General features: G+C 58.6%; 1 protein-coding gene across 1 annotated transcript; it reads left to right on the top strand.

Annotated features, from left to right (window-relative positions):
- The first annotated feature begins 6,437 nt into the window (after window positions 1–6,437).
- Window positions 6,438–7,996, top strand: GADD45G (growth arrest and DNA damage inducible gamma). The gene is made up of 4 exons (XM_004778803.3): window positions 6,438–6,614; window positions 6,864–6,965; window positions 7,100–7,313; window positions 7,406–7,996. The coding sequence occupies exons 1-4, from the start codon at window positions 6,562–6,564 to the stop codon at window positions 7,514–7,516; spliced, it is 480 nt and encodes a 159-aa protein (XP_004778860.1). The 5' UTR covers window positions 6,438–6,561; the 3' UTR covers window positions 7,517–7,996.
- The last annotated feature ends 4,154 nt before the right edge of the window (window positions 7,997–12,150 follow it).

Genomic DNA, 12,150 nt, shown 5'->3' with positions numbered 1-12,150 from the left:
CTGTGGCAAACCCTCCGGAAGCATCTTCCGGGTCTGCCTGCCTTCTCCCCCGTGGCTCCACAGGCGGGTTCCTGAGCAGGGGCCGGAGCTCCTTGCCGCTTCTCCCTGCTGTTGGCAGCATATGGCCGGAGCCTGCCAGCCCCGGGGGGCGGGGGGGCATGGAAAGGTCTGGACTTTTCAGAGCCGGACGCTGTATTCTTTTTGACCACAAGATGGCATGCGGCAGTCATGATATCCCGACAGGCACCACTGGATGGGGCTGAGGAGAGTCAGGTTTTTTTTGGAATTTTTTTTTTACTTGGTTAATTTCCTGGTCCTTCATGGACCTGATGGTTTGCCCTAATGGCTCTAGAAAAGGTTTTACAGATACTTTTGTCTCTCCCTTCTTTGTGACAAGCTCCAGATCTAGCTGCTTTGAGTTCCAAGCCATGCTTTGGCACCTCCTGGCTGTGTGACCTCAGGTAAGTTGCTCACCCTCTCTGTGCCCACATTTCCTTAACTGAGAGTGTTGACAATCGTACGGACCTAGCAAGGTCATCGTGAGCATTCAGTGACTTTATAAAGTGCTTGGAGTCGTGCCTGACATATAACAAGCATTATAAAAGTCTGGTAAATAAAACCATAACACGAATACCACTAATAACGGCATACTCGAGATTTGCTCTGTTCTTTTCAAGTGGGTGCAATCCAGAACTGAAAAAATGGAATGGAGCGCCTGGGTGGCTCGTTGGGTCATGTCTGTCCTCGGCTCAGGTCACCGTCCTGGGGTCCTGGGATCAAGCCCCGCGTCGGATTCCCTGTGCCTGGGGGAGCCAGCCTCTCCGCTGCTTGTGCTCTCTCATTCTCTCCCTGTGAAATACATAAATGTAATCTTTTTTTTTTTTTTTTTAAAACAGAATTGTACCTATAAGAGTCTCAAAAACAGGTTGAGTATACTTAAATATTTTTAATTTCTAGAATTCCCAATTACATAAACAGTGGAAACAATTTTCACAATTTATTGCTGTAATTCACTTCTGGGAAGTAGATGTTTTCGCAAAACGGCAGGTAGGAGAATTTTACCCAGTGCTTCTTGCTAAAATGCACATCTTGGCGACCTGCGCGCCTCTGGGAAAGGTGTCCTCAGGTGTATGGCGGCTGTGCCCTCTTTGTGTCTCTCCTGTGTCGTCCGAGATCTTATCTTGGCCATTCCAGAGTTAACCTCCCAGGGCAATGCAGCCACTACCCCTGGCCCCGAACAGACCAGAGTCAAACGGCAGAAGGGGCAGCTCGGGAGCCAAAGGTCACGTTCCTGCTTCTCCCTCCCTGGAAGCAGAGCCCTAGGGGTGTCGGACTTCTTGGTCTGTTACCACACGGCCACCGATCGCTCCGCACCGTGCCCAGCACTCGCGTCGGGTGGATGCTGTCCGGCACTGAGGCTGTCGTCCGTGAGAAGTTTGAATCTGTCTTACAGAACACGTTGTAGAAAGTTTAATCACAGGAAAGTACAGAGAAGAAGATAAACAATCTCGTGTGACCTCAGCCTTCCACCTTCCAGCCGGGATTTAGGGTTGGATGCTGTGTGCAGTGAGTCGGGGGCTCCGAGGGCTTACGCACTCCTGGAATCCCACCATTTTGCTTCTTGCTTCTCTGCATGGTGTCTGAGGCCTGATCGGGCCACAAAAACATAGGTTTCTTTTAGGGCTACTCCACGGCGGACCACCCGCCTCCGTGGTGGCTTCCGATTTGCAGTATTAGGAAGAAATGTTGCAATAAACATTTCCATATCATACATATGTTGGAGAATGCACCGTTTTCTTAAAGATTTTATTTATTTGTCAGAGACATGGAGATAGAGAGAGCACAAGCAGAGGCAGAGGGAGAAGCAGGCTCCCCACCGAGCAAGGAGACCAATGTGGGGCTGAACCCAGAGACCCTGGGATCATGACCTGATCCAGAGGCAGAGGCTTCACTGTTGGAGCCACCCAGGGGCCCTGGGGAATGTGCTTCTTTAGGAGAACTTAAGAAGAGCGGATTTAGGGTGTCCACCAGCAGGGACTCTCTTCACTTTACACTTTAATTCATGCACTAACTTTTTGCTCCAGGTCAGAGCTAAGCATGCAGCAAACCCCAGCTCTGAGCCTGTCCTGCTCACCGCACCACCGATGTCATGCTCCCGTTTCTGGGTATTCAGACACTTACTCTGAATTATCTTTCAGAACCTAAAGGGGAACTTTCGGATCGGAAGTTCTGTGGTTCTATTCACCTATCACATGCTGTCTGTTAACGACCTCAGAAGGGCGACCACAGCCTCTATGCTCACCGCATGCTGCTAGAGGTGAGGCTTAAGTCCAGCTCGAGCCCCTCCAGAGCCTGGGTGGGGGGGCTCAGCGTGCCAGCGGGCCAGTGTGACATTTGGGACGTGTCTAGGGTGACATGGACAGTGCATAGCTACCACCCACTCTCACCTACACAAACAAGTCGGACCGACTTTGCGAGCCGTCTTAGCGTGCTGCCCACCAACTCAAAGGAGTGGGGGCCAAATGGTGAGCTGGTGTGACCTTTAGAAACTCCCAGCGGGGCTCACAAAAGACAAAGGGCAGATCTTCTTTTCGAGTAGTGGGGGGTGGGAGCCCAGGCTCAGAAGTCTTGGCGCATAGCCACTCCGGGAAGGATGCACATCTGGGCTTCTGGAGGCGGGGGGGGGGGGTTGAGGCCGCAGTGAGAGCAGCCGGGTTAGGACACATGTCACACATCACGCTGACTCATGGTGGAGAAAGTGGCAAGTGCAGAAATGATCTGCCCACACCCCCAGAGGGGCTGCGGGGGGTTTCACCGAGCCAGGAGTAACTGCTCCTTCCAGAAACCCCTCTTGACACAGGGGCTGCCCACAGATGTCCGGCTTGCACCCTGTGGGGATTTCCCTTTCTCGGTTTCCCGACCCTGTCTCAGCTGCCCTCTGACGCCTCCCCATCCACTGGCTTCACAGCTCCCCAGGTGTGGCAGCGTGCGTGTGTGTGGGGGGGCTCTGTGCCTGTTAGCTGCTGGGACACACTGAGGTGCTGCCCGTTGGGTTTTAGGTCATCGGTGTCCGTCGTGCGCAAAGATGCGGTTTCTTGTTTTGTGTTAATGTAGTATTGTCAGCAGCTCATGCCCACACTGCCCTCTGTGAGTTCCGGAAAAAAACCCAACACTGCTTGAAACCCAGGAGGCCTGTCCTGCCTTGTGGAGGGACATAAGGGGTGGGGCTGGGGTAAGAGGAGCCACGGGACCCTTCGCTGCTCCGAGCCCTGGGCCGACATCAGAGAAACAGCCCTGCACAGTATGGGACACAAACGGTGCTTACCCTATTTGAGCTCATCTTTTAGGAACCTGCCCCCACTTTTTTTTTGCCAAAAAAAAAAAAAAAAGTTTGCAAAAAACCCCTCAGGGGACAAGCAGGTGATGAAAGAGCAGAGCGGCTAGGTGTCCTCAGAGGGGTGTGGTGGGGACCCGAGGAACGCTGCAGGGGAGTTGCAAGTCTGGGGGCCCCTGTGGGTCTCCCCCCCAGCTGAAGGTTACTTACAGTAGGCACACGGTGGCCAAATCTTCCCATTGTCCAAGAGGAGCTGGAAAGGCAGACTCTTAGGGAAGAGCTGCTGGTTTTGAAAGGTGGCTCTGCCTCTGTCCCCGAGATAAGCCAGAGGCCAGGGGGACGCTGCCCGCAGGCGGCACAGAGCTCTGGGCAGCCCCGCCTGTGGCCTGCAGCTCTGGTGGGCTTGCTCTGCAACCACGCTGGGCTCCCTCCAAAGGCAAAGCGTTTGAGAAACCACAGCAGGGACTGTCTCCTAAGCCCTCCTGCTCACTGGAAGCCACCTCCTCCCGTCCCCCAGGGAGCGGCGATCCCAACAACAGGTTAGCCGGGCCGCGAGAAAGAACAAGTTAGCAAAAGCAGTTAAATAACATTCCCAAAGGTTTTAAAACAGAGCTTCCCTGAGGATGTGTGTTTAATAAACTCGATGCCACCTGCATTTTTAAGACTCAGGGGAAGGTTTAGGGGTGCAGTCCCCGGGGGGATTTGGGTGACGGCACAGCATGCAAGGACTTGGGGCTCCAACAGGCTGAGCTGCTGGCTGAATGCAGTTTGGGGGTGGGGGACATGTGGCCTAGCTTGGGGCAGGTGACTCTGGGCAGGGTTTGGACATTCCATATTCTCTCCCTCTAGTCTGCTCAGCCGACAGAATCGGCTTCTGCCTTTGTCAGCCTGTAAGTTGGTGGTGGGGGCGGGGGTGGTTCTCGTGGAGGCCAAATTTGCTTCCAGATAAAATGTTTCCCTATTGACGTGAGGGCTTGGCTGCCTTTTAGACTGACCTAATAAGTCATGTGAAGCCGTATCCTATATCAAAAAGGTGGTTTTCCTGAAATTGAATATCTTAAAAATGTGAGCAAAGCAGAATCGCACAAGCCTTGTCAGTCCGCCGGCTTTCTGCAGGTTGGCTCAGTGCCCCCTGACCCCTCCCCAGTCAGGCCTGTCCGGTGGCCTTCCTGCAGGAGAAGGGGCCAAGACCTGCTGAGCCCTCCGATTTGTATTGTTAGAAATGTTGGGGGGCCCTAAGATGTGAAGTAAGTCCTATTTGCAACATTTCCCGGACCAGAACTAATGCACTTTGAGGCAATTTGGTACATAAAGAACAGCCGTACTACACCTCAGTCACTTGGAAATAAACGTATTTATTCAAGCACTTCCTGAGCCACCAGCAAAGACAGAGAGGAAGCAGTAGCACATGAACGCGACAGGTGCCCCTGGGAAGCGGGGACCAGGTGAGCAAACACCTTCTGGATTCCGGGAAGCGGCCCTGACTTGGAGGCTTCTACGTCCACGGGAGGGCGCAGGACGCCGACGCCCTGGGTCCTCTTACCCGTCCTGGTGGCGCAGCGGGGCCTGGGCTTGCTGGGGACACCCTGCGCTGTCCTGCCGGGCTCCAGCCCCCCCCCTCCCCCACCGACGAACCGGGGCGGTGAAGGGCAGCCCCGCGGGAGTTTCCTGGCAGCGGAGAGATGCAGACACCCGAAGTGAAGCTCTCCGTGGGCGCATGGTCTGAACGCGCCGGCTCACGCGTGCGGCGTGGGGACGTCACGGCACTGTCTGTTCGTAGAGTCCAGCTGTATTATGCTATAATCGGAAAACGACTTTTATATATGTCTCTTTAGGTAATTCAGACGTTTCAAAAGAGCGTCAGAAGTACGGGCTCTGCCTCCGCCAGTGCTGCCCTCACCTCCTGGCCGGGTAGGTTTTGCAGCCCTTCCTCTGGCTTCCATGAACGCGCAGCTGGGGTGGGGTCCGCGGACCCGCCAGGGCCTCTCGGGACCGCAGGGCGCGAGGCCAGCACCCCAGACGCCCGTGCCGGTGGGGGCGGGGTGGCCTGCGCGTTTCGGGGCAGCCTGTAGATGGCGCCCCGGGAAAGGGATTCGGAGCTGCGCTCTTCAGGCTCGGGGACAGGAGCCCCGGGTCTCCGCGCAGCGCACCTGGCTGCGCAGACTGGGCGGCACCGGCGCGAGGACCGGGGGGCGGCGAGGGGGGCTGCGTTGCAGTCCGACTGGCCGCGGGTGCAGGGTGCCCGTGCAGGGGCCGCACACCCGGGGGAGCAGGGGTGGCCCGTGGCCCGACCCCCACGCGCCGGGCAGCCCCGCGGCCCCCACGCGCGGCGGCGCCCTGCCCGCCCCACCGTGCGGCAGCTGGACCGGGTCGCTAGGAAGAGAAAGCCGCGATTGTCCCTCCTGCGCCCCGCCACACGCCAGACCTCCGCTATTGTGCGCTCCCCATAGACATGCAAACGAGCCGCGCGAGCCGGCCGCAATCTGCTCGCGCGTCCCAGCGCCCCGCGGCGCTCGGCTCCGGGCGGGGAGGTCGGCTCGGACCCTCCGGCGCGGCGGGGTCGGGGCGCCGAGCGTGCGGGGAGGCCTGGCCGGCGCGCGCGGCCCGTGCTGGCGCTGGAAGGGGCCGCGGCGCCGGGCCCGGGGCAGGCGTCAAGCCGCGCTGCGTGTTTGTGCTTCGAGTCCGGCTCAGAAGCCACAATCTCACGACGTCCACTCGAAGTAAAGCGGGAAATCGAGAGGTAGCAGCAAAAATAAACGCCCAAAGGGAAAAATCCTCAGATTCCCCAAAGGGGCACTTCATCGATTGCGGCGTCTATTAGCAAGCCAGGGTGCTTTTGTTTTTGTTTTTTTTTTTTTTCTTTTTCCTTTTAAGGACTTAAAAAAAAACCAAAAGGCGAGTGAAATCTGCAGGCTCCAGTCTGCCCGGTAACACCCCGACAAAAGCGGCAGATTTGAGGCATTGTCATCCCCCGCACCCCTCCCCACGTGGCCTTCTGGCACGAGCCGCGGCGGCCGCCGCATTTGCATCAGAAAGCGGGCGCCGGCCAATGGGCGCGCAGCCTCGCACCAGCTGGCGGCGCGGCGGCCCGGCCTATATAAGGGGGCGCGGCGCGCTGGGGCGCACTCGCCGGCCGCGGGCTCGCCAGGCTGCCTCGGCTCCGCGTCTCCGCCGCGCCGGCGCCGCTCGCTGCTCCCGTGGATAAGTAGCTGCTCCGCCGCCGAACCATGACTCTGGAGGAGATCCGCGGCCAAGACACGGTTCCCGAAAGCACCGCCAGGTGGGTGGGCGCCGGGCGCCGGACGTCTCCGGGCGCGGGGAGCGCGTCCCTGTCCGGGCTGCAGCGGGACGGGCGGCCGCCTTCGGGGCCTGCCGGGATGGGGAACCGCTGGGCGGGAGCTGGGCTCCGGAGGTGCGTCTTCGGAGCCGGGGCGCCGGGCAGGGGCGCCGGGGTGGGTGTGTGCTCGGGGCTGGGGACCCCGCCGCGCCTGCTGGCCGGTGCCGCTCACCGCGCTGGCTCCGTCCGCAGGATGCAGGGCGCCGGGAAGGCGCTGCACGAGCTGCTGCTGTCGGCGCAGCGCCAGGGCTGCCTCACCGCCGGCGTCTATGAGTCCGCCAAAGTCCTGAATGTGTGAGTGTGGACGCGGCCCCGGGTGGGGCGGTCGGGGGCGGCGGCGAGGGCGGGGAGACCCGGGAGACGGCGGCGGGGGTACCCCCACCCGGCCTCGCCGCCCTGGCCTCACCACCCGGTTCCCGCCTGTGCAGGGACCCCGACAACGTGACCTTCTGCGTGCTGGCCGCCGACGCGGAGGACGAGGGCGACATCGCGCTGCAGATCCACTTCACGCTGATCCAGGCGTTCTGCTGCGAGAACGACATAGACATCGTGCGCGTGGGCGACGTGCAGCGGCTGGCGGCGATCGTGGGCGCCGGCGACGAGGCGGCCGCGCCTGGAGACCTGCACTGCATCCTCATTTCGGTGAGTGTCGCCGTCGCCCCGGCGTCGCCCCGCCGCGACCAGCGGCCAGCGGCCAGCGGCCAGCCAGGCTGACCTCTGCGCTCTCCCCGCAGAACCCCAATGAGGACGCGTGGAAGGACCCCGCCTTGGAGAAGCTCAGCGTGTTCTGCGAGGAGAGCCGCAGGGTCAACGACTGGGTGCCCAGTATCACCCTCCCCGAGTGACCGCCCGGAGGGGGCCTTGGTCTGATCGACGTGGTGACGCCCCGGGGCGCCTAGCGCGCGGCTGGCTCTGTGGATGCGCCCTCGGAGGGCGCGGGACCGGAGTGCTGCGCGGAGAGCGGCGAGGAGGGGCGGCCCCTGCAGGAGGGGCGCGGCGGCGGCGGCAGGGGCGGGCTGGCCCCCAGCCCGGGACTCTGCGCGTGTGGGGAGCGGCTGCTTGCCCGGGAAGGCCGGAGGCGGGCCGTTGGCCACGGGGCCGGGAAGGAGGGACCGGCCGGGCAGGCGTGACTCAGCAAGGCCGCGCGCTCGACAGGAAGGAGGGGAAAGGCCAGGCGCCGAGGCCTGGACTCGGACAGTTCCAGGAGCTCTGACGGACTGAGCAGCCCTGCGCGCTGTTGCCAGGCGGCGGGCGATGCTCCGCTTTCTAAAGGATTATGCTGCTGCAGTTCTGAGTATTTTTACAATAAACGTACCTGAAACAGACTTATTCTCTTTATTGGGGGGGGGGAGTTCCCATCCGAGGGGGGAGGTGGTTTGCAGGGTTCCCCGTGACTGCTGAAACCCCGGAGCAGAGGGGAGGGCACCTGCTCACTTTCCTGCCGGTCTGAATTCAGGCTCCCGGGGAGCGCTGGGAGCGGGGGAGGGGACACAGAACTTGAGCCCTGCTATTTTCCGGGGATTTTTAAACTTGCAGGACAGGAGCATGCTTGAGATAAGACATCAGTGCAGCAGCTCCAGGCTGACCCTCCCGCCGGATAAGAGCAGCCTCTCCCTCCCCTCCCCACTGCTCCCCGCAGCCCCCTCCCTTCTGACAGCTGCTTATCAGAACAGCTTGCAGGAGGCAGGCAGGCAGGCAGGCCCTCCTGCACAATGAGCGGGACCTTCTGCAGGCGCAGCCCTTTGTGGTCCCCAAGGACGGTGGTGGCAGAACGCTCCCAGGAGCCTTTTCCTCTTACAGGCACGGGGCTTATGGCAATGTGTCTGTGGTGTTAATGCCATGTATGACATGATGACTGCATTTAAGTGTGAGTCATCATTTTGTCATGGCTGTGATAGGGCTGCAAAGAGCTGTGCAAAAAACGGGAAGACGGCGTCCACACAAGTGGGGGGAGCGACTGTGAGTGGAACCACCATCTGCCACCTGCTATGCCGAGGGCTCTCTGCCCACAGCCGCGTTCTGCGGGCTGCTACTGTTCACAGCCCCATTTCCAGACTTACAGGAGTAAAAGAATTTAAGTCCTTCCCACAAAGACTTTCTTTGAGAAACATTGAGGGCAAGTGTCCTGAGTGAATCAATCTTCTTTATTAGGCCAGGATGTCTGGGCTACGCCGTGCTTGACCGGAACCCTGTCCAGCTAGGGACGGGCATGTGGGGCTGGCCTGCTGGGAGCGGGCTGCCTGGCGGGCCAGGGAGCCTTCTGGGCAAAGGCGGGGTGCTGTGTTGTTTTTCTACCAAGTAAACTCCTGAATTACCAGCAGTCCCAGGTGGCTGATTCACCCTGTCGGGCTCCACTTTTTAAATTCTCTCCAAATCCTGGAAGCCGTCACAGGAAAACAGGACTGTAGGAGCTTAATTCTTCTTCCCAGAATGAAAGCATTCTGTTTCTCATATATCAACTCTGCAAGACATTTCCCCCTTGATTAGACGGAGGCCCAAGGAAAGAACTCAGCTGGGTTTGTGCCCAACTTTCGTTAATATTTTACCTATTTGCTTCTCGGAGCATTGACCTCTCTGCATCAGGGGGGTGTCCTGCGGGGTGGGTGTCCACGCCAGTCAGGCTGCATCCCGGCAAATGACCATTTGCCACAGCTCTCTATAGTAAACACAAATGAGGCAAAATCACTTTAGAACATGCCCTTCGATAAATACGGTCAGCAGAATGTAGGGGAGGCCAGGCCGGCGGACCCTGCTGCTGGCTGACTGACCGCTGCAGAGAATTCAGCCCATAGGAAAGGGGGCTTTCTTGGATTAGAACCTACATCGAGGGCACCTGTCGGAGCCCCAGGGGCTAAGAGAATTTGCTGGCAAAAACATGCATGCTTAGTCACAGCGCCAGTCCCTGGCACGCCCGTCTTCTCCCTTCCTTCCCTTTTTTTCTTTTTTCTTTCTTTCTTTCTTTCTTTCTTTTTTTTTGGATGACTGGGATTTTATGCTATTAAAAGAAAATACGCCAGAAGACAGGTAATAAACCACACGGTGCTTACCAATGCACTATTGCCTTCATACGTCCAACAACTCTCAGTGGCGCTGCATAGATAAGCTAATTATCTCACCCGTGTTGAGGGGATCCCTACAGACGGTTGGACACAATGCTCTGCGTCTAGAAAGCGCTGGTTGAATGCTGACAACAATAATACTTAAAGGTTAACGGAGGCATTTGCTACAGATCATGGAGCCCACAGTGGACTGGGAGAGTTAGGACCTGGCCATCTGGTTCCAGGACCCAATGCTTGACCTGCTAAAACCCAGAAATCCTGCTGAATTTGTAAGGACGGCGGCTTTCATAAGATCGCTATCTAAGTCTCTAATGGTTTTCTATATTCATTGTAGGAAAATGCAAACTACCAGAAAGGAGGGGGGGGGAGGGGAGAGGAAGAGAAACAGGAGCCTTGTCATGGACCATCCCCGTGTTTCGGTGTGTCCTTCCCACTTTCTCTGTACCTCTGAGGGGTACGTACCCCATCATGCAGAAACACTCACAGTACTTTCTAAGAAGCTGGTCTCTCCCTGCCAGCGTCTCCTGCGTCTCTCCTCGGCACCCTGTTGCGCCCCCCCCCCCCCGTGTCCCTCAATGACCTCGGGGGGTGAGGGTCTTCTCGCGCCGCCATGGGATGCCTGCCGAAGCAGGGGATCCCGTCAGGGCAGCTTCCTTCCCTGGGAGGCCTCTGTGTCCCATGCAGGTGATGCCAGCTGTTTGTAGGCCTAAAGCAAAGCTGTGCTCACCCCACACATGGGCGGCGGCCGGGGGGGGGGGTGTTCGGGCTGGTCTTCATGGCAGGCAAGCCTCACCCTCACCAGGAACCGAGGCCTCCGCTCCTTCCCAGTAAGACAGATGGGAGTCTGAATGCATCCCCGAGGCTCGTGTCTGTTTGCAGCCCGAAGCCCTGTGGGTTATGCGTTTTCTGAAGCCGTTGGTAGCAAGAGCACAGCGAGCCTTGCTCCTGGTGCTTACAAAGAGCCACTTGAGAAAAGGGTGATAAAAAGATATTTTCAGGAGAAAAGCAAGGATGTTGGCAAACAACGTGACACTGTGGGGTCAGCTTGGGGAACATGTTTTCATTTTTACTTTTTTCAAAGTTCTTGAGCTTAGATGTTACGTCTCCCGAGCTATCAGCGGTGTCCTTCTCATTTAGGTGTATTTCCCCCAAAGGTCAAGGAGAGACTTTGGCTTAACAGTGGGGGGGGGTGGGTGCCGGGGAGGCGCGGTGTGTGATCCTGCACAGGCGCCTGTGTCCCTCCGCGGGGACTGTGGCATGCCTCCAGTTCCTGTTTGAGGGCAAAGTTTCCCCTGGTCTTCGTAAGCAGCCGCCTCCCAGTCTAGCTCGTTTTCCTTCTGCGTCTTCTAGAAAACAGCGGGCAGATAACTGCGCTCCCCTCGCTGAGGAGGGTACATGGGAAGGTCTCCGGCAGGCCTCTCCTCCAAGCAGAGGCGGGTGTGGACTGGGACTCCTTGCTGGGTCTGGGTTCTGGGAGGAGGTGCCTTCTGGAAGCTGAAGTGATGACTCGGGGCTGCGTGGTTGAGCCCAGCAGGCAGCAGATGCCCTCAGAGCCCCGTGGGCGGGACCTGGGCAGCATTGCCCCTCACGCACCTCCTGGTGGGGAGGAAGGCATGGCCCTTGGCTGCCGGGCTCGGGGTGGGAGACAGGCTACTGCTGCGCCGCCTCACCCCCTCGTTCATTCAGCTGGTGATTACTGTGTGCTGCACGGTCCTCGCCACAGAGACCCTTGCTCCGGCAGAAGAGGGGCGAACTGTGTCAGGCTGCAAATCAGCAACGGTCCCCGGAAGAGTTTCTCTTTTGGGGAGCAGGGGGGCCTCACAGAATCCTCTCTGAACTCAGCAGCTTTATATTGGCAGGAATCCCACATCTCTCTCAGAAGGACCTGGAATGCCCCGGGCCCCTCCCCGTCCCGATCTGGGACAGGCGGCTGTCTCCGAACAGGGCCAGCTGGCCATGGAGCATCTCACCTAGAAGCCCGGCGGACAATGAGGCCGCCATGTGCCCCGCCGTGGCTTGCCAAAAGCTGCCATCTCCGCAGCTCCCGCCCAGGCGACGCTCCTCCCATGCACAATGTGGGATTCCGCCATGACCCTCTGAGGTCACTTCCCCAAGGATGGGATTTTGCAGTCAAGGTCAACCTGAAAACTGGGAGGTGCTCTGCAGGGGCCAAGCCTAATTTCCACGAGTGCTTTTAATCAGAGGGTTTTCTCTGGCTGGTTGCAGAAGAGAAAGTAGGTCTCCCGCCCCGTACCCTGATATCACACAACTGGTGTTTTTCAAACCAATTCTCCGAGTCTCCAGTGCCAACTGGGTGTCTGACAATTCAGTTACTTCTGGCCACCCAGAGTTAGCATCGGAACTGATCAGTGACACGCAGTGACAACATTCCCCTCTTCGGACACCAGCCACACGAGGAG

This window comes from Mustela putorius, unplaced genomic scaffold (genome assembly GCF_011764305.1).
Source record: "Mustela putorius furo isolate JIRA1106 unplaced genomic scaffold, ASM1176430v1.1 tig00000680_pilon_pilon_pilon, whole genome shotgun sequence".
Lineage (NCBI taxonomy): Eukaryota > Metazoa > Chordata > Mammalia > Carnivora > Mustelidae > Mustela > Mustela putorius.
This window is presented reverse-complemented; position numbering and strand designations above follow the sequence as displayed.